This window comes from Xenopus laevis, chromosome 9_10L (assembly GCF_017654675.1).
Source record: "Xenopus laevis strain J_2021 chromosome 9_10L, Xenopus_laevis_v10.1, whole genome shotgun sequence".
Taxonomy (NCBI): domain Eukaryota; kingdom Metazoa; phylum Chordata; class Amphibia; order Anura; family Pipidae; genus Xenopus; species Xenopus laevis.
Window position 1 is genome coordinate 16,514,676 of NC_054387.1, and position 22,457 is coordinate 16,537,132.

The 22,457-nt window shown below is 41.4% G+C and overlaps 1 protein-coding gene across 1 annotated transcript in view; it reads right to left on the reverse strand.

Annotated features, from left to right (window-relative positions):
* Positions 1-22,457, reverse strand: part of gnas.L (GNAS complex locus L homeolog) — a 47,527-nt gene that overhangs the window by 19,559 nt on the left and 5,511 nt on the right. Inside the window, 3 exon segments of the mRNA NM_001090213.1 lie at positions 1,584-1,703; positions 2,475-2,529; positions 14,455-14,527. Coding sequence (NP_001083682.1) covers positions 1,584-1,703; positions 2,475-2,529; positions 14,455-14,527 — 248 coding nt within the window.

Sequence of the window (22,457 nt, forward strand, 5' to 3'; positions counted from 1 at the left end):
TGTATCCTGCCCTCTGCAGATGATTTAGATTCCACAAAAGTAAAGGCAAACATTTATTTGAAAACTACAAAAAAAGTAAAGTGCCAACCCCAGAGTTTTAGTTTTAAGCATCAATAAACAGCTTTACCCAAACCATTCCTGTCCACTCCATAAATCTATAGTGGTGTCAAAACCATGCTCTTTGAAAGGATCTGTGCAGCCAATGGGACAGAATTCTCTGTTATACAGATAGCTAGAATCTCAGCCATAAAGCAGGACAGTACTGCTGCTTACAATGGGCATCAGATAGGATTTGTGCAGCCACAGGGACAGAATTCTCTGTTATACAGATAGCTAGAATCTCAGCCATAAAGCAGGACAGGACTGCTGCTTACAATGTTCATCAGATAGGATCTGTGCAGCCACTGGGACAGAATTCTCTGTTATACAGATAGCTAGAATCTCAGCCATAAAGCAGGACAGGACTGCTGCTTACAATGGGGATCAGATAGGATCTGTGCAACCACTGGGACAGAATGCTCTGTTATACAGATAGCTAGAATCTCAGCCATAAAGCAGGGCAGGACTGCTGCTTACAATGGGGATCAGATAGGATCTGCGCAGCCACTGGGACAGAATTCTCGGTTATAAAGAGCAATAGAACTTCGACCATACTATATATTCCTTGATAATGTTGCTCATTTATAAACACTGGACAAATTTGCACCAGGGCAGTAGCTCATTGCAGCCAATAAGATGTTTGCATTCTTTGTTCTACCTGCAAGTAGCTGATAAAAACCTAATCATTAATTAGTTGCTATGGGTTACTGTCCAGGTGCAAATTTATAAACGAGTCCCAGTGTCTTAAAGGACCAGTAACAGAAAAAAAAAATTGTTAGTATATAACAAAAAAGAAAAACACCAAGACATATTTAACTTTAAAATAGCAAAGTCTTTATTAAAAAATAACTTACAGAAACTCCGCTTGCGTTCCTCTTCAGAAAAGGTGACAGGGCAACGATCCATCGTGCGGTACTCTATTTCTCCTCCTGGCTATCTCCTATAGAAGGCAGGGAGGAGAAACCGAGCACCGTGCGATGGATCGTCGCCCTGCCGTCTTTTCTGAAGAGGAGCGCAAGCGGAGTTTTGGTTAGTTATTTTTGTCATAAAGACTGCGATTTTAAAGTTAAATATGCCTTGGTGTTTTTTTTTCCGTTATCTACAAACAAATTTTTTTTAAAAAAAACAAACTTTGACGTAACTGGTCCTTTAAAAGAAAAACTGACCCCAGAAAAGCACAAAAAAATCCATTCGGCCTGGTTTACGATCGGCTCTGAAACCAAAATATCCCATCCTTACCCCATGCCACTGTCTTTCCAGTGGTTAAATGGGCATAACCTGGCACAAAGCTTCATCTGGCTATGGGCACAAGGCTTATGATTCCACGGTTCGGCAGGCTTGCCGTTATTATAAGTCACATGTTAAAAAGCTTCTGTTTTGGTGAGAGTATCTCTTAAATACTGTAAGGATCTAATATTGAAGCCAATAACCTGTGTAACAGCCCTGTGCCAGTCCAGTAAAATCAGGGTGCCGCTGGCACTTACTGGTGAGAAGTCGAAGTCTTTATGATTGGGTAGATTCAGGATGTAGTCAATTCGGAACTGGTTTTCTGGATTCGCTAGCTCCACCGGGGGAGAGAGGTTGCACATTGCCGTTACTATTGTCTGGAAGAGAGAAGTGATACCGGTCAGGATCCAGTCATTGTGTATCAGCACCCAGAGAGGAGGGTGAATTGTTTAGTATAAAAACAAAAACTGGGTAAATAGACTGTGTGTATAAAATAAAAAATGTTTCTAATATAGTTAGTTAGCCAAAAATGTAATGTATAAAGGCTGGAGTGACTGGATGTGTAACATAATAGCCAGGACACTACTTTCTGCTTTTCAGCTCTCTTGGTTTCCACAGCTATATTGGAGATGTGGGCCTACAGGATGTCAGCAGTTGCAGGGAGTTTCAGTCCAACAATAACTAGAAGGCCACAGGCTTGTGACTGCTCCTTTAAATTTTATAATGTACTGTTGCCCTGCACTAGTAAAACTGCTGTATTTTTGCTTCAGAAACACTACTATTGTTTATATAAATAAGCTTCTGTGTCGCAATGGGGGCAGTCATTCAAAGGAGAAAAGGCTCAAGGTTCACAGCAGATAGCAGACAAATAGAACATAATGGTGTTATCTGTTATCCACTATTTAACCTGTGTCATATATCCTTTTTTCAATTTCCGCCATTGCTGCACAGCAGCTCGTTTATATAAACTATAGTAGTGTTTCTGAAGCAAACATATCAGTTTTATCAGTGCAGGGCAACACTACATGATATTTTTATTACTTTAAAACACTTTAATTTTTTGGTGTTACTGTTCCTTTAAGCAACAGCCACCCCAGCCATGGGACTGCAGCCAGCAGGTAGGCACAGGGTCCTCGGACAACACTTACCTCTATAGCTTCCTTAATATTATTCTTAATATCTTGCACTTTGATTTTCTTCTCCCTGTCAGAAAGAAAGAGACAAACGGGTCAGAAATGCTCTCTTTTACAAAGGGTACAGGACTTTTTCCTCCAGTGAAGTGGTGTCTCCTTACGAGTCCAACCCGATGGTCTTCCCAATGAAGGGGGTACCCAGCAGTCAGGGGTGTAACTATCGAGGAATCAGACCAGTCCAGGAGTGTATAGTAATAGGAATAGTTCAGGTGAAAATAAAAACTGGGTAAATAGATAGGCTGTGCAAAATAAAAAATGTTTCTAATATATTTAGTTAGCCAAAAATGTAATGTATAAAGGCTGGAGTGACGATGTCTAACATAATAGCCAGAACACTACTTCCTGCTTTTCAGCTCTCTAGCTCTTGAGTTAGTCAGCGACTTGAAGGGGAGCCACATGGGACATAACTGTTCAGTGAGTTTGCAATTGATCTTCAGCATTCAGCTCAGATTCAAAAGCAACAGATATGACCCATGTGGCCCCCCTTCAAGTCTCTGATTGGTTACTGCCTGGTAACCAGTCATTGGAAACCAAGAGAGTTGAAAAGCAGAAAGTAGTGTTCTGGCTATATGTTAGACATCCAATTAACTAGTCTTTATACATTACATATTTGGCTAATTAACTATATTAGAAACATTTTTTATTTTGCACAGCCTAGTTATCCAGTTCTTATTTTTACACTGAACAATTCCAATTCAGGATTTGGTTCGGGATTCGGCTGTCTTCAGCAGAATTAGGATTCGGCCGAATCCTTCTGCCCGGCTGGACGGAATCCGAATTTGCATATGCAAATCAGGGACGGGGAGGGAAATCGCGTGACTTTTTGTCACAAAACAAGGAAGTAAAAAAATGTTTTCCCCCTGCCACCCCTAATTTGAAATCTTTTGCGAAGGATTTGGAGGTTCAGCCAAATCCAAAAGTGGATTCGGTGCATCCCTGCTAATCAATCAGCAATTTTAACATATCTTGTAGAATAGGCCAACTTATCAATATTTTGGGGTCCAAAATTGAATAAAATCTAGTTAAGCCACTCCCAGCAGCCCCAACACGGGCCTTGCACACTGGGCAGGTTCACTTTATTCACAGATGCAAAGGGGAAGTTCACCCTCAATTTAATGCAAAGCTACAGTACAGTGTTGCTACAGTCTGTGAAGCTAGTAGCCATATAAAATCCAGATAGCCGCTGGGCAGAAAAGTGAAATCCTTAAACATAGGAGCATCACTGTGGGAAAGGCCCAGTACCAATCTTGCCCATAAAAGCACAGTACCATCTACACTGGTGAAGGCACAGGCTCTGGTACCAGTGTCTCTAGAGAAGAAGCAGGTACCAAGCTCATCTGGGAAAGCCCTGGTACCAGTGTCGTTTTTCTCCTCTCTGTCGTGTTGATCAGGCAGTTGGCAGCGGCAGAGACACACACTGTGGGTGGGAGGGCACAGCTGCCATTAACATACCCGCAGCTTCTTTCTTGGCAAATTTTCTGGCAAGTCTCAATCCGAGTCCCAGGGAACAGAAAGACTTGAAAATCTCTCGAACATTAACCCTTCCATGCACTCACAGGCTCTTCATACAGGAGAGGTTCCTAACTCTAGAGAAAAGAGCTCCGGTTATCCTCCAGATGTTGCTGAACTGCAACTCTCAACAAAAGTGGCTCACCTGAGTCATCTGCCCATTCCAGAAGTCTCTAAATGATGTACTTTATTTATAAGACTGCCTTACATCTTGCCTTACTATCAACACTATTGCACAAGTTACAGTTCCCCTCCATGGCAATCCTTGCCTTTTTATACACACTGTGCCAAAGCCACATCACCTTTGCTCTGAGCCCATATGATATTTATAGCTGTACAAGAGATAAAAATGTGGAGAATCAGTCAATTTTCTTTGCTTTCCCACTGCATATGGCTACACAGCAGGGCCCTCCTCTGGCTGACAACTGAGATAGATAGATAGATAGATAGATAGATAGATAGATAGATAGATAGATAGATAGATAGATAGATAGATAGATAGATAATGTGTGCACTGTAAGGACACGCAGCACCATACAATATATGTATCAGCACAAATGTACAGAAAATAAAGTTCCATCTCAACCATAAGCTGCTGCATTAAACTGAAGCACATAGTAAAAGCCGTAATAAAGACTTCAGGCTTGTTAAGCCCCAATCACTCCAGGAATTTTTAGACTTTGCTCAGGAGCAGAGACTGGTTACAAGCAAACAGGACCCAGTTTATCTGCCTATAGCTTGTGTCAAAAGAGGAAGTAATACAGCGTTCTGATTCACTCAGTTCTACATGCAGTATGGAGCGGCCAAAATAACAATCACTGGAAGGTCAATAATGGTCAGGGGACAACACAAAGACCCACACTCCCTTTCCAGACTATTATCCACTGTTACTATAGGCACCATCTCTCCCTACTATACCTGCTATCCCACAGTCACACTCCCTTCCCAGAGACTATTATCCCACTGTTACTATAGGCACCATCTCTCCCTACTATACCCGATATCCTACAGTCACACTCCCTTCCCAGAGACTATCATCCCACTGTTACTATAGGCACCATCTCTCCCTACTATACCTGCTATCCCACAGGCACACTCCCTTCCCAGAGACTATTATCCACTGTTACTATAGGCACAATCTCTCCCTACTATACCTGCTATCCCACAGTCACACTCCCTTCCCAGAGACTATTATCCACTGTTACTATAGGCACCATCTCTCCCTACTATACCTGCTATCCCACAGTCACACTCCCTTCCCAGAGACTATCATCCCACTGTTACTATAGGCACCATCTCTCCCTACTATACCTGATATCCTACAGTCACAGTCCCTTCCTAGAGACTATTATCCCACTGTTACTATAGGCACCATCTCTCCCTACTATACCTGCTATCCCACAGTCACACTCCCTTCCCAGAGACTATTATCCACTGTTACTATAGGCACCATCTCTCCCTACTATACCTGCTATCCCACAGTCACACTCCCTTCCCAGAGACTATTATCCACTGTTACTATAGGCACCATCTCTCCCTACTATACCTGCTATCCCACAGCCACACTCCCTTCCCAGACTATTATCCTACTGTTACTATAGGCACCATCTCTCCCTACTATACCTGCTATCCCACAGTCGCACTCCCTTCCCAGACTATTATCCTACTGTTACTATAGGCACCATCTCCCCCTACTATACCTGCTATCCCACAGCCACACTCCCTTCCCAGACTATTATCCCACTGTTACTATAGGCACCATCTCTCCCTACTATACCTGCTATCCCACAGTCACACTCCCTTCCCAGAGACTATTATCCCACTGTTACTATAGGCACCATCTCTCCCTACTATACCTTCTATACCACAGTCACACTCCCTTCCCAGAGACTATTATCCCACTGTTACTATAGGCACCATCTCTCCCTACTATACCTTCTATACCACAGTCACACTCCCTTCCCAGAGACTATTACCCACTGTTACTATACGCACCATCTCTCCCTACTATATCTGCTATCCCACAGTCACACTCCCTTCCCAGAGACTATTATCCCACTGTTACTATAGGCACCATCTCTACCTACTATACCTGCTATCCTACAGTCACAGTTCCTTCCCAGAGACTATTATCCCACTATTACTATAAGTACCAGCTCTCCCTACTATACCTACTATCCCACAGTCACACTCCCTTCCCAGACACTATTATCCCACTATTACTATAAAGTACCATCTCTCCCTAACTGGATGAACCCTGGAAAAAAAGTGAAATTATGACAATGATAAAGAAGGTACAATATTCCTGTAATTAGTGACTGCACTTGTTGGTTACACCCTATAGTTCATGTCAGAAGAATGTTAATTGTAAAACAATTACATAAGGTAAGAGACAAACCTCCTGATCTTATTACCAAACTAATTCAATGCTGCTCCATTTAAAGTGCTGGGGAGGGAGGTTTTCTGTTGCACCGCTCACTTCCTCAGGTCTGGACAACACAGGCAACAGGAACAGCAGAAGACGGACATTTGCTTCCCTGATGTTAAAATAACCAGTGATCTTCAATTGCTGCCCTTGATCTGTTGCTAAAATACAATTCCCCAGCAGTTTGCTCATAGCACGTGTAGAGATATACCATCAAACTAAGGGTATTCCCCTGTATGAAAAACAATTCAGCAGGAAGAACCCTCCTAGGTTTGCTCATACAGAAAGATACTATATCCAGAATGCTTGGGACCTAGGGCTTTCTGGATAATGAATCTTTGCATAATTTAGATCTTCATACATTTAGTCTACTAGAAAATCATGCAAGCATTAAATAGACCTTAGTTTGGATCAAGTAGAAGGCACGGTTTTATTATTACAGAGAAAAAGGAAATCATTTTTAAAAAATTTTTATTTGGATAAAATGGACTCTATGGGAGACTGCCTTTCTGTTATACTGAGCTTTCTGGATAACGGGTTTCCGGATAACTGATCCCATACCTGTACTACAATAACACTGGCTAAGAACAAATAATCAGGGTATGATACAAACCACTTGGCATCTTAGTGTTTAACTCCCACATTGTGAACCCCATAATCACCTTTCAGACATGTCAGCGGATCTATGTTATACCTATGTACATGTATCTCACTGGAGAGATTAGCTTTTACTACAGGATTCTTAAATTCAAAAGGAATTGCTAATTGCTTATGGCTAATGAGGGATGCTACACTATCCAAATTGTCCGTACTACTAAATATCAAACAAATTCCAAAATCCTACAGCCATCTCTCTCAGGATATTCTGGAATATGCCAACCAATCCCCAATTTGAGGGCAGGCAACCAACAGATTAATGGAAAACTGCTGCAGTTCCCAATCAGGTTCATGTAAAGGCAGAGCTGTGCCCATGTGCTACTGTACTAAAGTCCTGCAGTGGGTCGGGTAGCCGTGTGTTACCCGGAAAAATCTGCGGTACCCTGCGGGTTGCAGGTAGAAGTTTCGAGAGTGGGTATAGACGCGAGTCGGCGGTTCTCCGGGTTTGTGGGACGCAGGTCGGTTCATGGGTCTTCTCGAGTTTTACTCCTCCCCCCCCCAGATCATGCCTACTTCTAACGATGTCACTTCCGGTTTACAATGACAGCACTTCCTGTTTTACTCCACCCCCCTTTTTTTTTAGTTCACTTCTACTTCTAATGATGTCACTTCCGGTTTAGAATGACAGCACTTCCTGTTTCTTGATGGTCAGCGGGTCACGGATTGGGTGGCGGGTTGCCGGTCCGGGTTTAACAAGTTGGTTCTGCGCAGGACTCTATACTGTGCTTTTCAAGTATGAGCATTAGGACACACCCAAAAGGAGCATTAGGACACACCCAAAAGGTAGTCACACACACTAGTAACCACCTCCATAGACAATGCCAGGAGAAAGTGGTGATTTAACTTGGGAAGACTAATCACTGCCCTGAGAATCAATTTTCCAAGGAGAGTCGGAACAAACCCACAGTGATACAAGGTTCCTTTTCCCATTATCGAGCGCACTATGCAAAATCATAGACAGAAAGCTTTGCTATGACTCCCCTTTTGAACAGATAAATGACAGTAATTTTTTTTTTTTTTAAACATGGGAAAGGGTAACAACTCACTCACAGCAGCAAGGATCAACATGTGTATCTATCAAGATTTTCATGTATTTATGGCTAGGAGTCAGTGCATAGGAAGGCACGGTTACTGGAGGTTGCAAGAAACCCACTGGAAATACAATAGAACACGAATATTCAATTTTTCCAGAACGGACATCGTTTTGTTCTAGTCTCATACAGGCAAGCTGCGTTTTTCCTTTCTCAGGTTTAAAGGGGTGGTTCACCTTTAAGGCAACTTTTATTATGTTATAGAATGCCCAATTCTAAGCAACTTTTAAAATTGGTTTTATATATATATATTGTGATTTGCCTTTGTCTTCTGACTCTGCAACTTTCAAATGGGCGTCGCCATCTCCCTTCTAAAAAACAAATGCTCTGTAAAGGAGGCCATAGACGTAACTATTACGATCTTTCTTGGAACAGATCTTTCCAAGAAAGATTGTTCGTTTCAATACACACGTGTAGAGCTGACTCGTCAGATATACAGAGAGAAACAATAGAATTCTACCTGTATCTAAAGATTCAGCACTAACAATGGCCGATGTTTGGGTGCCTTCAAAGGCACCCCGATTAAAATTATCCGTCCAGCCCGATTAACGAGCTGACCGATATACAAGTCTTCTGCTCTATGGCCACCTTTAGGCTACAAATGTATTGTTACTTTTTACTTTTGATCCTTCTATTCAGGCCTCTCCTATTCATATCCCAGTCTCTTATTCAAATCAATGCACGATTGCTGGGGTAATTTGGACCCTTGTTACCGGATTGCTTAAGATACAAATTGAAGAGCTGCTGAATAAAAAAAAAACTAAATAACTCATCCTTCTATAATAAAATACAATTGCAAATTGTCTCAGAATATCACTCTCTATATCATACTAAAAGTTATCTCAAAGGTGAACAACCCCTTTAACATTTTCCCGGGAATGTACACAGTTTTCACGTAGTCCCCTAGGAAATGGAAAAACGGGGGTTCTACTGTATTATCTGAGGCCACAGCATAAGTGAAATTGTTAATGAACAGTTTATTGGACATCAAATGCAGAAATGTCCAGCTTACTCAATGAAAGGCACCATAGAATTCCACCTAAAGAGCTAATCATCTAGAGCAGGGGTCCCCACGGCCCGGTAGGACAGTCTTCAACCCAGCTGCCTAATTGGACACCGATCCCTCCCGACCAACTCCCCAGGGCCAAAAAAGGTTGGGGACCCCAGATCTAGAGGCTATTTTCATGTCCCTCCTTTGGTTTGGGCCCCCTTTAGCTCACAAAGTTGCAGATATAGGAAACCATTGGTATATCAGTCAGTTTCATCCTCCCCAAATTTCACCCCAACCTTGAAGCTGCATCTATAACAGCAAATTTTCTTCTCCACTAAATGGCCTTTAGGCTCAGCCCGTACCAGTTTGGAAAATCACTGCTCTACACAACGGTATTCAAGTTTCCCACCAGCAGCAAATGGTCAGACAACTCCAGCCACACAAACTTGATTCTGTGGTGCTGCTTTTTTTATGGCCTTCCAAACAAAGCCTAGTGCAACCATTATCCTACAGCTCATGAGAAACGAGGCAGCTTGTGCCAAAGGGACACCTCTTCATCCAACAGAGCTTCTATCTGACCTGGAGGGACCTTGCACTGTATACATTTGTTTTCCAGTTAACAGTATTTCCTTTGAGCTCTTTCCAGACACCTTAAATAGCAAGTTTCCATGGTGTGAGTAAATAACCCTTGTAGACACATCTACGATGTACTCCCAGGATCTGGCAAGAATACGTTGAGGTTTCTGTCAACTTTAACTGCCATACAAATGAGCCACCTTCAACTCGTCTCCAGGCAGTGACACCTAGAGGGTGGGTCTTGTTAGTGATGGTGACCAGTTTGGGCAGTGCCTTCACACTCAACTTACAAAGCCTAATAGCGGCAACACAAAAAGGTTTTAAATGGAGTATATGGTACTACCACTGCTGCTTGAATATTAGATTTCTCTTTTCTAAATACTGTATTTGTATTTCTGTTTTAAGCACAAAGTCCATCGTATTTTAATGCATATAAAAAAAATTACATTTATTGGTGCTGATAGTCCTTTAATGCTTTTAAAAACACTGCAATTAGTGTAGGTTTCACGTCTAGTTCGATAATATAAGAATAAGTGTTGCCAGCTTGTTGGCTCACAGGCACTGCTGACTGAGCCTCCACAATGATACCTGTGACAGGAGTGCTGCTTACAATGGGTCACAGAAAGAATATGTGCAGCCAATGGGACAGAATGCTCTGTTAAACAGATAGCTAGAATCTCAGCCATAAAGCTGGACAGGACTGCTGCTTACAATGGGGATCAGATAGGATTTGTGCAGCCACTGGGACAGAATGTTATACAGATAGCTAGAATCTCAGCCATAAAGCAGGACAGGACTGCTGCTTACAATGGGGATCAGACAGGATCTGTGCAGCCAGTGGGACAGAATGCTCTGTTATACAGATAGCTAGAATCTCAGCCATAAAGCAGGACAGGACTGCTGCTTACAATGGGGATCAGATAGGATCTGTGCAGCCACTGGGACAGAATGCTCTGTTATACAGATAGCTAGAATCTCAGCCATAAAGCAGGGCAGGACTGCTGCTTACAATGGGGATCAGATAGGATCTGTGCAGCCACTGGGACAGAATGCTCTGTTATACAGATAGCTAGAATCTCAGCCATAAAGCAGGGCAGGAGTGCTGCTTACAATGGGGATCAGACAGGATCTGTGCAGCCACTGGAACAGAATGCTCTGTTATACAAGTAAAAAAAGATTACTTTGGGGATAGTGTCCTTATAATTCTATGTACCAATGATATCAGGCAGACAGGCCTGAATGATTCTGCTGCAAGGGGGTGCCACCCTGGACAAACTGTTGGGTGGTACCTGCAGAAAAATGCTCTCTCTGCTTTCACTTTCTCTTGCCTACATCCCACAACATGTATAGGAGCCAACAGTGAATTAGATCAAATGCTCATTGCCTAATGATCTGATCTTGAACCAGTTACAGTGTTTCCATTAGAGATGCACTTGTAGCAGCTACAGCTAATATCAGAGGGCTTCGCACTGACAAACTAAAAGCCTCATCACAGGTCAATTTGTGGCATTTTCTACTCAAATCTCCCAATGGAATGATGCTATGCCCCAGCTGCTCTCATATGCAGAGGCGTTTAGAGAAGGGAGGACTAGAGAAGCTGCAAAGAAGGTTATAATCAACCAGAAGAAAACAATGGAGCCTTCAGCAAAGCTGAAACTTTACACTCCATTATTGCTGTGCTGCTAGAAATTCTCCAAGTCAGAATCATTCAGAACTAGATGTCCAACCAAGATTAATTTGCTGCTGGGACTTCAATTCCCAGCATCCTGTAATAGCCAAAAAGCTGCAGGTTTGGATGGAGTGAAGAGTAAAGAAGTGAACAAAGCCCATGTCCTTGTCTACATAAATTGAGGGTGATTGTGCAGGAGAAGGAAAACAGTTAAAGGGACAGTTGTAGCTTGACTATTAGGGCATCACAAACACACAAAGTAGTGCTACACAATCCTCACCACTTTTTGTAGCGTCGGGTGCTGACTGTGACTGTCTGCTCAGGTCCGATCCATACTTCCAAACATATTTCAGCAGCACTCCGATATAGTGAAAATTCAATTTATTTGTTTAACAGGTGAAGCAACGTTTTGGGCTTAACCAGGTCTTTATCAAGCTTTATAAAGGCTGGTTAAGCCCGATACGTTGCACAAATAAATTGAATTTTCACTATACCAGAGTGCTGCTGAAATATGTTTGCAAGTTTGACTGTTAGGGCCTGCTCCCCCTCCATAATACAAGCCAGGAGCCAAATCTCCTAACACCCTAAAAGCTGATGGTCCCCAAACAAGTTGGGCCAGTCCAGCCATCAGGTCCAGTCATTAAAGGGGTTGTTCACCTTCAAACAACTAGTTGGTTTCAGATAGATCACCAGAAATAACGACTTTTTCCAATGACTTTCTATTTTCTATGTGTGACCGTTTTTCTAATATTGAAGTGTAAAGTGTCATTTTCCACCCTCTAAAGCAGTTCTGGGAGTGGGGGGTCGTCGACCCTGTCAACTGTACTAAATTGATACATTCTTATATTTGTGCAGAATCTCTGGGTTTCATTACAGGCAGCTGTTAGAATCGATACAATAGTTGCTAATACTCCAGAGATGCTGCTGAGAAATGGATCAACTAACATTGATAATTGATCTGCCAGACTCAAACACCAGAGACAAGAACATTCAAAGTTTAAACTTGAGATTTTGGGAAAACAATAAAAAATAAGTAATGGAAAGTCATTGCAAAAAGTCTTTATTTCTGGGGAACAATCTGCAAACAACTGAACTGAAAAAAGTGTTTGGAAGGTGAACAACCCCTTAGCTGGGCAAGATCATTATAGTCAATCTGTGGATTCAGTGGGAGCTCTGAATATGGCAGGATGTACTTACAGAGCTCTTTTCCCAGAATGCCCAGCAGCTGCATGATTGGGGGCAAGGCAGATTCACTCCAAGCATGGCAATAAAAGGCCTGTAATTACCAGCGATGCACCAAATCCACTATTTTAGGATTATGCCGAATCCTTTGTGAAAGATTTGGCCGAATACCGAACTGAAACCGAACCATAATTTGCATTTGCAAATCGGGGAAATGAGGGGGAAAGGAGTGCGCGGGTAAAAAAATTTTGACTTTTTTTTGTTTGTATGATCAGATGCCGTGTTTCTGGATTCGGATTCAGTTTGGCCAGGCACTTGGATCCTGCTGAAAAAGGCAGAATTCCGAACTGGATCCTGGATTTGGCGCATCCCTAGTAATTAGCCTGAGTCCATAGCTACAGGGGAAGAGCAATAAAGGAGCATGATTAGATGTATCATTAAGCAGACTCTGCACATGAGACGTGTATCATTTAACCCCCCCAAAGGGTAAGGCGTATCATTTAACCCTTCCAATGGGTCACGCATGTCATTTAACCCCCCAATGGGTCACGCGTATCATTTAACCCCCCAATGGGCACATGTATCATTTAACCCCCCCCCAATGGGTCACGTGTATCATTAAACCCCCTACGGGTCACGTGTATCATTTATCCCACCCAAAGGGTCACGTGTATCATCTAACCCCCCAAAGGGTTATGCGTACCATTAAACCCCCAAAGGGTCATGCTTACCATTTAATCCCTCAACATTACATTACACTGAATTTTGGAAACCACAGAAACCGTCAACCGCCATTACTTCATACGGGGCTGCCATCTTTGCATAACATAGCTAGGGTTACACAAAACCAGGGGTCCCCAACCTTGTTCACCAGTGAACAACATTCACAAGAGTTCGGAGCAACACAAGCATGAAAAATGTTCTATTGGATATTAGTAGCCCCTATGCTGACTAGCAGTTTACAGGTCGGTCTGTTTGGCAGTACACCTGGTTTTTATACAACCAAAACTTGCCTCCAAGCCTGGAATTCAAAAATAAGCTCCTGCTTTGAGGCCACTGGGAGCAACATCCAAGGGGTTGGAGAGAAACATGTTGCTCAAGAGCTACTGGTTGGGGATCACTGCATAAAACCATCAGATAGGTTTAAAGGGTAGTTCACCTATAAGTTCACTTTCAATGTATTATAGAATGGCTAATTCTAAGCAACATCTCAATTGGCCTTCATTATTCTTTTTTTTTTATATAGTTTTTTAATTATTTGCCTTCTTCTGACTCTTTCCAGCTTTCAAATAAGGGTCACTGACCCCATCGGGGGGAAAAAAAAATGCTCTGTAAGGCTACAAATTTATTTTTATTGCTACTTTTTTTTTTTGTTTTAACTCATCTTTCCATCCAGGCCCTTTCCTATTCATATTCCAGTCTCTTATTCAAATCAATGCACGGTTGCTAGGATAATTTGGACCCTAGCAACCAGATTGCTAAAATTGCCAAGTGGCGAGCTGCTGAATAGAATACCTAAATATTTCAAAAACTACAAATGAAAAAAATGAAGGCCAATTGCAAATTGTTTTAGAATATCTCTCTACATCATAGGTGAACAAACCCTTTAAGGGCACAGAGATGATACACTAAGGGTATGGCAGCAATACACAAAGGCAATGAGTAAAGCATACACCATACTAAGAGAAATGAACCCAGGCTTTAAATGGGAAGCTATGTGTCAAATGAATGACATACAAGTGAAAGGGTACCCCAGTAGAAGTGACAATAGCAGCTGGAGGGCCACCCTGCTTACGGCACTGATCAAACTCAACACGCACAATCAATGTACTTACTCTGCATTGAATCCATTCACGTGCAGGATCCGCATCTGCTTCACAATTGTGCTTTTACCAGACTCTCCAGCACCTGCGAATACAAACAAATGACTTTGTTATTATTTTGTTGCCATAATAAGGAAAGGCATTTGTCAAACCACACCTCCTCCCAGAATTCCAAGCTCCCAATAGTTGGAATCTATATATTAGGTATGCACGAAATCTACTATTTTGGATTGGGCCGAACCCTTCACGAAAGAGTCGGCCAAATACTGTATCAAATTCTAATTTGCATATGCAAATTAGGGGTGGAAAGGGGAAAAAAAATTTACTTCCTTGTTTTGTGACAAAAAGTCCCGCAATTTCCCTCCCCATCCCGAATTTGCATATGCAAATTAGGATTCTGTTCAGCCGTGCAGAAGGATTCGGCCGAATCTGAATCCTGCTGAAAAAGGCTGAATCCTGGATTCGATGCATCTCTAAAATAAATAAATATAGATATAGATATATATATATATAAGTTCCCCAAGATTGAAGCACTCCAGGGCTTCATAATGCAGTTTAGAGAAGAAAATGTGAAAATGTATATATGTATATATATATATATATATATGTGTATATATATATATATATATGTATATATATATATATATATATATGTGTATATATATATATATATGTGTATATATATATATGTGTGTATATATATGTATGTATATGTATATATGTATATGTATATATATATGTATGTATATATATATATATATATATATATAATGTGTGACACACTCAAAAAAATTGCCAGCAGAGAATAGTTCCTGTGTACCATAGGCCTTAAAAGATCAGTAACATAAAAATAAAAAATTAGGGATGCACCGAATCCAGGATTCGGCCAAATCCTTCTGCCCAGCCGAACCCTAATTTGCATATGCAAATTAGGGGTGGGGAGGGAAATTGCATGACTTTTCGTCACAAAACAAGGAAGTAAAAAAATTTTCCACTTCCCATCCCTAATTTGTATATGCAAATTAAAATGAAGATTCGGTTCGGTATTCGGCCGAATCTTTTCACGAGGGATTCGGGGTTCGGCCGAATCCAAAATAGTGGATTCGGTGCATCCGTAAAAAAAAAAATGTTTCTCCATAATGAAAAAAAACCCACCGACACACTTAACCGATTATCCACTTGCGCTCCTCTTCAGAAACGGCGACTGGGTGACAATCCATCGTGCGGCACTCGATTTCTCCTCCCTGCCTTCTATAGGAGATAGCCAGGGAGGAGAAATCGATCACCGCATGATGGATCATAGCCCTGTTGCCGTTTCTGAAGAGGAGCACAAGTGGAGAATCGGTAAGTTATTTCTTAATAAAGAATTCGCGAATTTAAAGTTAAGTGTCTTGGTGTTTCTTCTCTCGTTAAGTATAACCTAATTTTTTTTTTATGCTACTGGTCCTTTAAAGAGACAGGCGAGTTAACAGTTATCAGATGAAAATACAGGTATGGGATCAGTTATCCAGAAACCAGCTATACAGAAAGCTCAAAATAATGGAAAGCCTGTCTTCCATAGACTCTATTTTATCCAAATAATCCACATTTTTAAAAATGATTATTTTCCTTTGTAGTAATAAAACAGTAGCTTGTACTTGATCTCAACTAAGATATAATTAATCCTTATTGGAAGCAAAACCAGCCTATTGGGTTTATTTAATATTTACATGATTTGACTTAATGTTTGGAGATCCAAATTACGGAAAGATCCCTTATCCAGGAACACTTGGTTCCGAACATTCTGGATAACAGGTCCCATACCTGTACTGAATTAATGAGTTGGCAATGAGTCTTGTGAGTCTGATCCTCGAAATTCCCAATCCAGAATTGCAACCAAGGGAGCAAGAGACGGCTACTGTTTTGATTTCCAAACTAGCAGCAGTTACATGTTTACTGGTCAAGTGCTCGCACTTTCCCCAACAAAAACGCACTTTAATGAAAAGCAAACAGGTAAAGCAAATAATAAAGGCACAGGGTTCCAGGGGAGGGTAAAATTGCAACAGTATCCCTTTAAATGGTGAGACCACCAAGGATCTTGGGATGAGCACTTGAGTATCTGTTTGTCCCCATCAGTTCTCAGGATTTTAATACAATGTATTATAAAGGTTCTCGCAGGTCAGAATCAGAACCAGCAGTGCAAAAACATTTGAAAGCAACTACATTTCTACAAGTAACCCTTTAAAGGGATGGTTCACCTTTACGATAACTTTTAAAGTGTCATAGAGCATCTTTTCAATTGGTCTTCATGTTTTCCTATTTATATTTTTTTAATGATGTGCCTCCTTCTTCTGGCTTTTTCCAGCTTTCAATTTCGGGTCAGTGACACATACAATAACATGTATTGTTATTGCTACTTTTTATTACTCGGGCCCTCTCCTATACATATTCCAGTCTCTTATTCAAATCAATGCATGGTTGCTAGGGTAATGTGGACCCTAGCAACCAGATTGTCGAAACTGCAAACTGGAGAGCTGCTGAATAAAAAGCTTAATAAGTTAAAACTCACAAATAGTAAAAACCAATTGTACTACTACTAGTAAAGGTAGCTCAAAGGTGAACAACCCTTAAGCTTAGGAATGGGTTTAGACCCAAAAAGTCTGCTATGAAAAGCAACCTCGTATTTGCAGGCCTTTGCCTTTAACTGCAGCCAGCTTTGCAGGGCCATTTCTACATCCAAGGATGAATGTTACAAAATGGCATTAGGTTTGGGAAGCCCCGCAGCCCCTTTATTTTTGAGTGCAGTGCCAACTGTCATTCTCAGGGTTAAATGGCAATGTGCAAAGGGGCAACAACATAAACATTTCAGGGAATACAGACAGATCCGTTCGGCTCCAGCAGAAATCCTGAACTCAGTAACCTCCCCGTCTCTTGTGGGATCAGCAGGCACTCCAGCAACATAAAAGCCCACAGTATTCTGCATGAGAGAGAATAGCAGCAATTACCCACGGCTGCTGAACTGACAACTCCCAGAATTAACTGTCAGCCATTGGCTTCATTGCCCTCAGTTCTGAATACAGCACTTTTTTTTACGGGAATAATATCTTTATTCGGGGTGCAACAACAATTGCTTTTACTTTTATCTCCCTGAAATGTGGAACAATGCATGATCATTGGCTGTTATAAATATCTATCTATATATATCTCTATCTATCTATATCTATTATCTATCTATAAAAACAAGGTAGCCCCAGCACTCTCAATATACAGTATAACCCCCTGAAAAAATATTCTTGCACAACTGAACTGTAACTTTCTTTAAAAAAGACACTTTTAAAAAAACTGAACTGCCTCCCCTGCCTTACCGCCGGCTAAAATGTAAATCGCCGGCGGGACGGAACTTGTCGCGATACAAGGAAACTTCCGAATTTCGGAAAACAAAACAAGCAGAGTACCATCACGCCGGCAATTTACGTTTTAGCCAGCAGTAAGGCAGTTCGGGGAGATTAGTCACCCCGAAGAAGGCGATTTTTGGCCGGGCGACTAATCTCTCTGTATCTGCCTGTGTGCCCTGACCATAATAAACACAAAGGTGCAAATAAGTGTATGTGTATATGTATATCATATTATTCCCATAAAATAAGTGCCGTATTCAGAACTGAGTGCCCTGACCCTTATTGAGCACAAAGCTGTCATACCGAGTCTGACTTTAGATACTTTAGATCAACTACAAGCGGCCATCTTCAAGGGCTCTGCTCATCCCTTATGGGTGACAAAATCACACAATGTTTGATCAGTGGCCCGACTGGTCAGTTTTCAAGATAAAGAACCAACATAGAATTGGAGCATTAAACACAAACAGTATTTATTGCCCTTTAAGGGCAGAGACACAGGCTCAGATTCGTGGCGACTAATCTCCCCGAACTGCCTCCCCTGCCAGCTAGAATATAAAACGCCAGCGGGGTGGCACTCTGAGCGCTTTGTTTTCCAAGTCAACTTCGGAAAAATGAATCGATACCGAGTGCCATCCTGCCAACGATTTACATTCTAGCGGACGGGAAGGCAGTTTGGGGAGATTAGTCGCCCTGAAGAAGAGGAGATTTGTCGCCAGGCGACCAATATCCCCGAATCTGAGCGTGTCTCTGCCCTAAAGGGGTTGTTCACCTTCCAACATTTTTTTTTTCTCACTTCAGTTGGTTTCAGATTGTTCACCAGAAATAAACTTTTTAATTACTGTCCATTTTTTTTTTACAGTTTTTTCAAAATCTAAGTGTAAAATTTAAAGGGGATGTTCATTAACGTTTAGTACGATGTAGAGAGTGATATTCTGAGACAATTTGCAATTGGTTTTCATTTTTTATTATTATTGGTTTTGAATTTAGCTTTTTATAGGGGATGCGCCGAATCCACTATTTTGGATTCGGCCAAACCCCAGAATCCTTCGCGAGAGATTCGGCTGAATACCGAACCGAATCCGAATTTGCATATGCAAATTAGGGGTTGGAAGGGGGAAAATTTTTATACTTACCTTGTATTGTGACAAAAAGACAAGCGATTTCCCTCCCTGCCCCTAATTTGCATATGCATATTAGGATTAGGTTCAGCCAGGCAGAAGGATTCGGCGAATCCCTACTATTTATTGAACAGCTCTCTAGTTTGCAATTTCAGCAATCTGGTTGCTAGGGTCCAAATCTACATAGCAACCATGTGCCGATTAGAATAAGACTGGAATATGAATAAGAGAGGCCTGAATAGAAAGATCTGTAATAAAAAGTAGCATTAGCAACTAATGTATTAATTAAAACAGCTGCCTTTAGGGTTAGTTCACACGAGGAGATTCGGGGAGATTTTGTCGTCTGGCGACTAATCGCCTCTTCTTCTGGGCGACAATCTCCCCGAACTGCCTCTTCGTGTCTTCCCATGCGCTATAACGAAGTCGCTGCATTTTCAGAAGTCGCCCGAAGTTGGAAACATTGCTGTAGCGCGGGCGACTTTTCATTATACCGGATGGGAAGACACAAGGAGGCAGTTCGGGGAGATTGTCGCCCAGAAGAAGAGGCGATTAGTCGCCAAGCGACATAATCTCCCCGAATCTCCTCGTGTGAACTAAGCCTTAATGAAACTCAGCAGGAACAAAGATAAGAAATGTATCAACTATATGTATAAATTTAGTACAGTTTACAGGGTCGGCGACCACCCCAAGCTGCTTTAGAAGGTGAAAAAAACTACACTTTACATTAGAAAAACAGTCAGCCAAAATAGAAAGCAATTGGAAAAATTCTTTATTTCTGGTAAACTATCTATAACCAACTGAAAAATGCGTTGGCTAGTGAACAGCCCTTTTAAAAGAGGTTGTGTGCACCTTTAAGTAAACTTTTGGTGTCATGTAGAGAACAATACTTATTAAGGGTCAGGCCACACTGGGTGTTTTTGGGAGATTTGGTCGCCTTGCTAATCACACACAGCGATTCGGGAGACTTCGGAAAACCAATGGCTTCGTGTGATTAGCCGTTGCAGAGTGAGGGAAGGCGTTTGGGGAGCAAAAATGAGGCGATTAGTCGCCAGGCGACCAAATCTCCCCAAAACACCCAGTGTGGCCTGACCCTAAGGCAACCAGCAATTGTTTTTTATGTTTTATTATTTATGGTTTTTGAGTTATTTTGGTTTTTTATTCAGCAACTCTCCAGTTTGCCAAATCAGCAGAAATAAAAAGTAGCAATAACAATACATTTGTAGCTTTACGGAGAATTTGTTTTTTTTAGATTAGGTCAGTGACCCCCATTTGAAAGCTGGGGAGAGTCGGAAGAAAGCAAATAATTCAAAAACTTTAAAATGACGACCAATTGAAAAGTTGCTTAGAATTAGTCATTCTGTGACATACTAGAAGTTAAAGGGGTGGTTCACCTTTGGGGTAACTTTTAGAATGTTATAGAACGGCCAATTCTTATCAACTTTTCAGTTTGTCTTCATTATCTATTTTTTATAGTTATTTGCCTTTTTCTACTGACTCTTTACAGCTTTCAAGTGGGCGTCCCTGACCCCTTCTAAAAAAACAAATGCTCTGTAAGGCTAGAAATGTATTGTTATTGCTACTTTTTTTCCTCATCTTTTTATTCAGGCCTCTCCTGTTCATATTCGAGACTCTCATTCACATCAGTGCATGGTTGCTAAGGTGATTTGCTCCCTAGCTACCAGAATGCTTAAAATGCAAATTGAAGAGCTGCTGAATAAAAAGCTAAATAACTCTCAACCCACAAATAATAGAAAATGAAAACCAATTACAAATTCTCACAGAATATCTCTCTCTACATCATACTAAAAGTTCTCTCAAAGGTGAACAACCCCAGAAATATCCCCCTAGGGATCCTTCTTGCACTAAATCTAAATATATATATTTCCGACACATTCTTCTCAGTATTCAGGTAGGGGACAAGTTTTTCTTTTATTAACAAATGTATGCGTGTTTTTTGGGTCTTGTGGGCGCCAAGTCTGAAAGAGGAATATAAAGGGAAATAAAAACAAGATTCGGGAGTATGAATGGGCAGAATCAATTGAATAACTGGTATAGATATACAGAACAGCACCACTGGTCTCCAACTGTGCCCCAAACTACTACATTGAAATGACTGGTCTCCACAAGTCAGAGGACCCCCCAGCTTTAGCCCCCCGTTCTGTGCCTCTCAGAGTCCTGCAGCAGCTTGGGTACTCGCGGGTTACCCATAAAAACCTGCGGTACCCTGATGGTTGCGGTGTAAGTTTTGGGTGTGGTTATAGACACGGGTCGGGCCACGGGTCTTCTCAATATCGATTTTTACTCCTTTTTTTCGGATCACGCCTACGTCTGATGATGTCACTTCCGGTTTACGACAGCACTTCCTGTTTCTTGATAGTCATCGGGTTGCGCGTCAGGGATGCAGATAAGGTACTTGTGGGGCGTGTCTGGTAGCGGGTAAGAATGTGGGTTGTGGATTGCAGGTTCGGGTCCCAAAAAATGGACCCGCACAGGACTCTAAGAGAAGGCTCAAGTGGCCCTTTAATTCTAATGGAGGTTGGGAACAGCTTCCATGCGTCGCCAATTGTAACAAGAAACTCTTTCATATAAAAGGCAGCTGTTATTTTAACTGTAACTTTCCAAGAAGCGCAACAAGAAAACCAGAAACTCTCAGGAAGACGGACCTGAAATAAAGAGCGGGGTTTATGGGCAGAACAAGGCTTGGGGGGCCAACACAAGCAATGGTTGATCAAACTTGCGCAGCTCCATTCAATGCTTTGGCTCTTGTGGAATTCTGAGAATTGTAGTTTAACACAAAGAGTAACCCTGTTTCATACAGTCCCATTGGCACACAGTTGCCACCTCCTTTTTCACTTTACAGGTAAAGGATCCGATATCTGGAAACCAGTTATCCAGAAAGCTTCAAATTACGGAAAGGCTGTCTCCCACAGGGTGCATTTTATTCAAATTATCCAAATTTTTAAAAACAAGTTCCTTTTTTTCTGTAATAATAAATAGAGATGCACTGAATCCACTATTTCGGATTCGGTCGAACTCCCGAATACTTTGCGAAAGATTTGGCCGAATACCAAACCGAATTTGCATATGTCATGCGATTTCCCCTGCCCCTAATTTGCATATATAAAATAGGATTAGATTCAGCCAAATCCGTTGAAAAAGGATGAATCCCGAAACGAATCCTGAATTCGGTGCATCCCTAATAATAAAACAGTACCTTGTACTTGATCCCAATTGAGATAAGGTATGTGATCAGTTATCAGTAAAAAAAAGTTTTCCAGAAAGCTCCGAATTATGGAAAGTTTGTCTCCCATAGACTCCATTTTATCTAATTAATCCACATTTTTAAAAATGATTTCCTTTTTCTCAGTAATAATAAAACAGTAGCTTGTCCTTGATCACAACTAAGATACAGATATGGATTCAGTTAACCCGGAAACCAGTTATCCAGAAAGCTCCGAATTATGGAAAGTCCGTCTCCCACACACTCAATTTTATCCAATTAATCTACATTTTTAAAAATGAT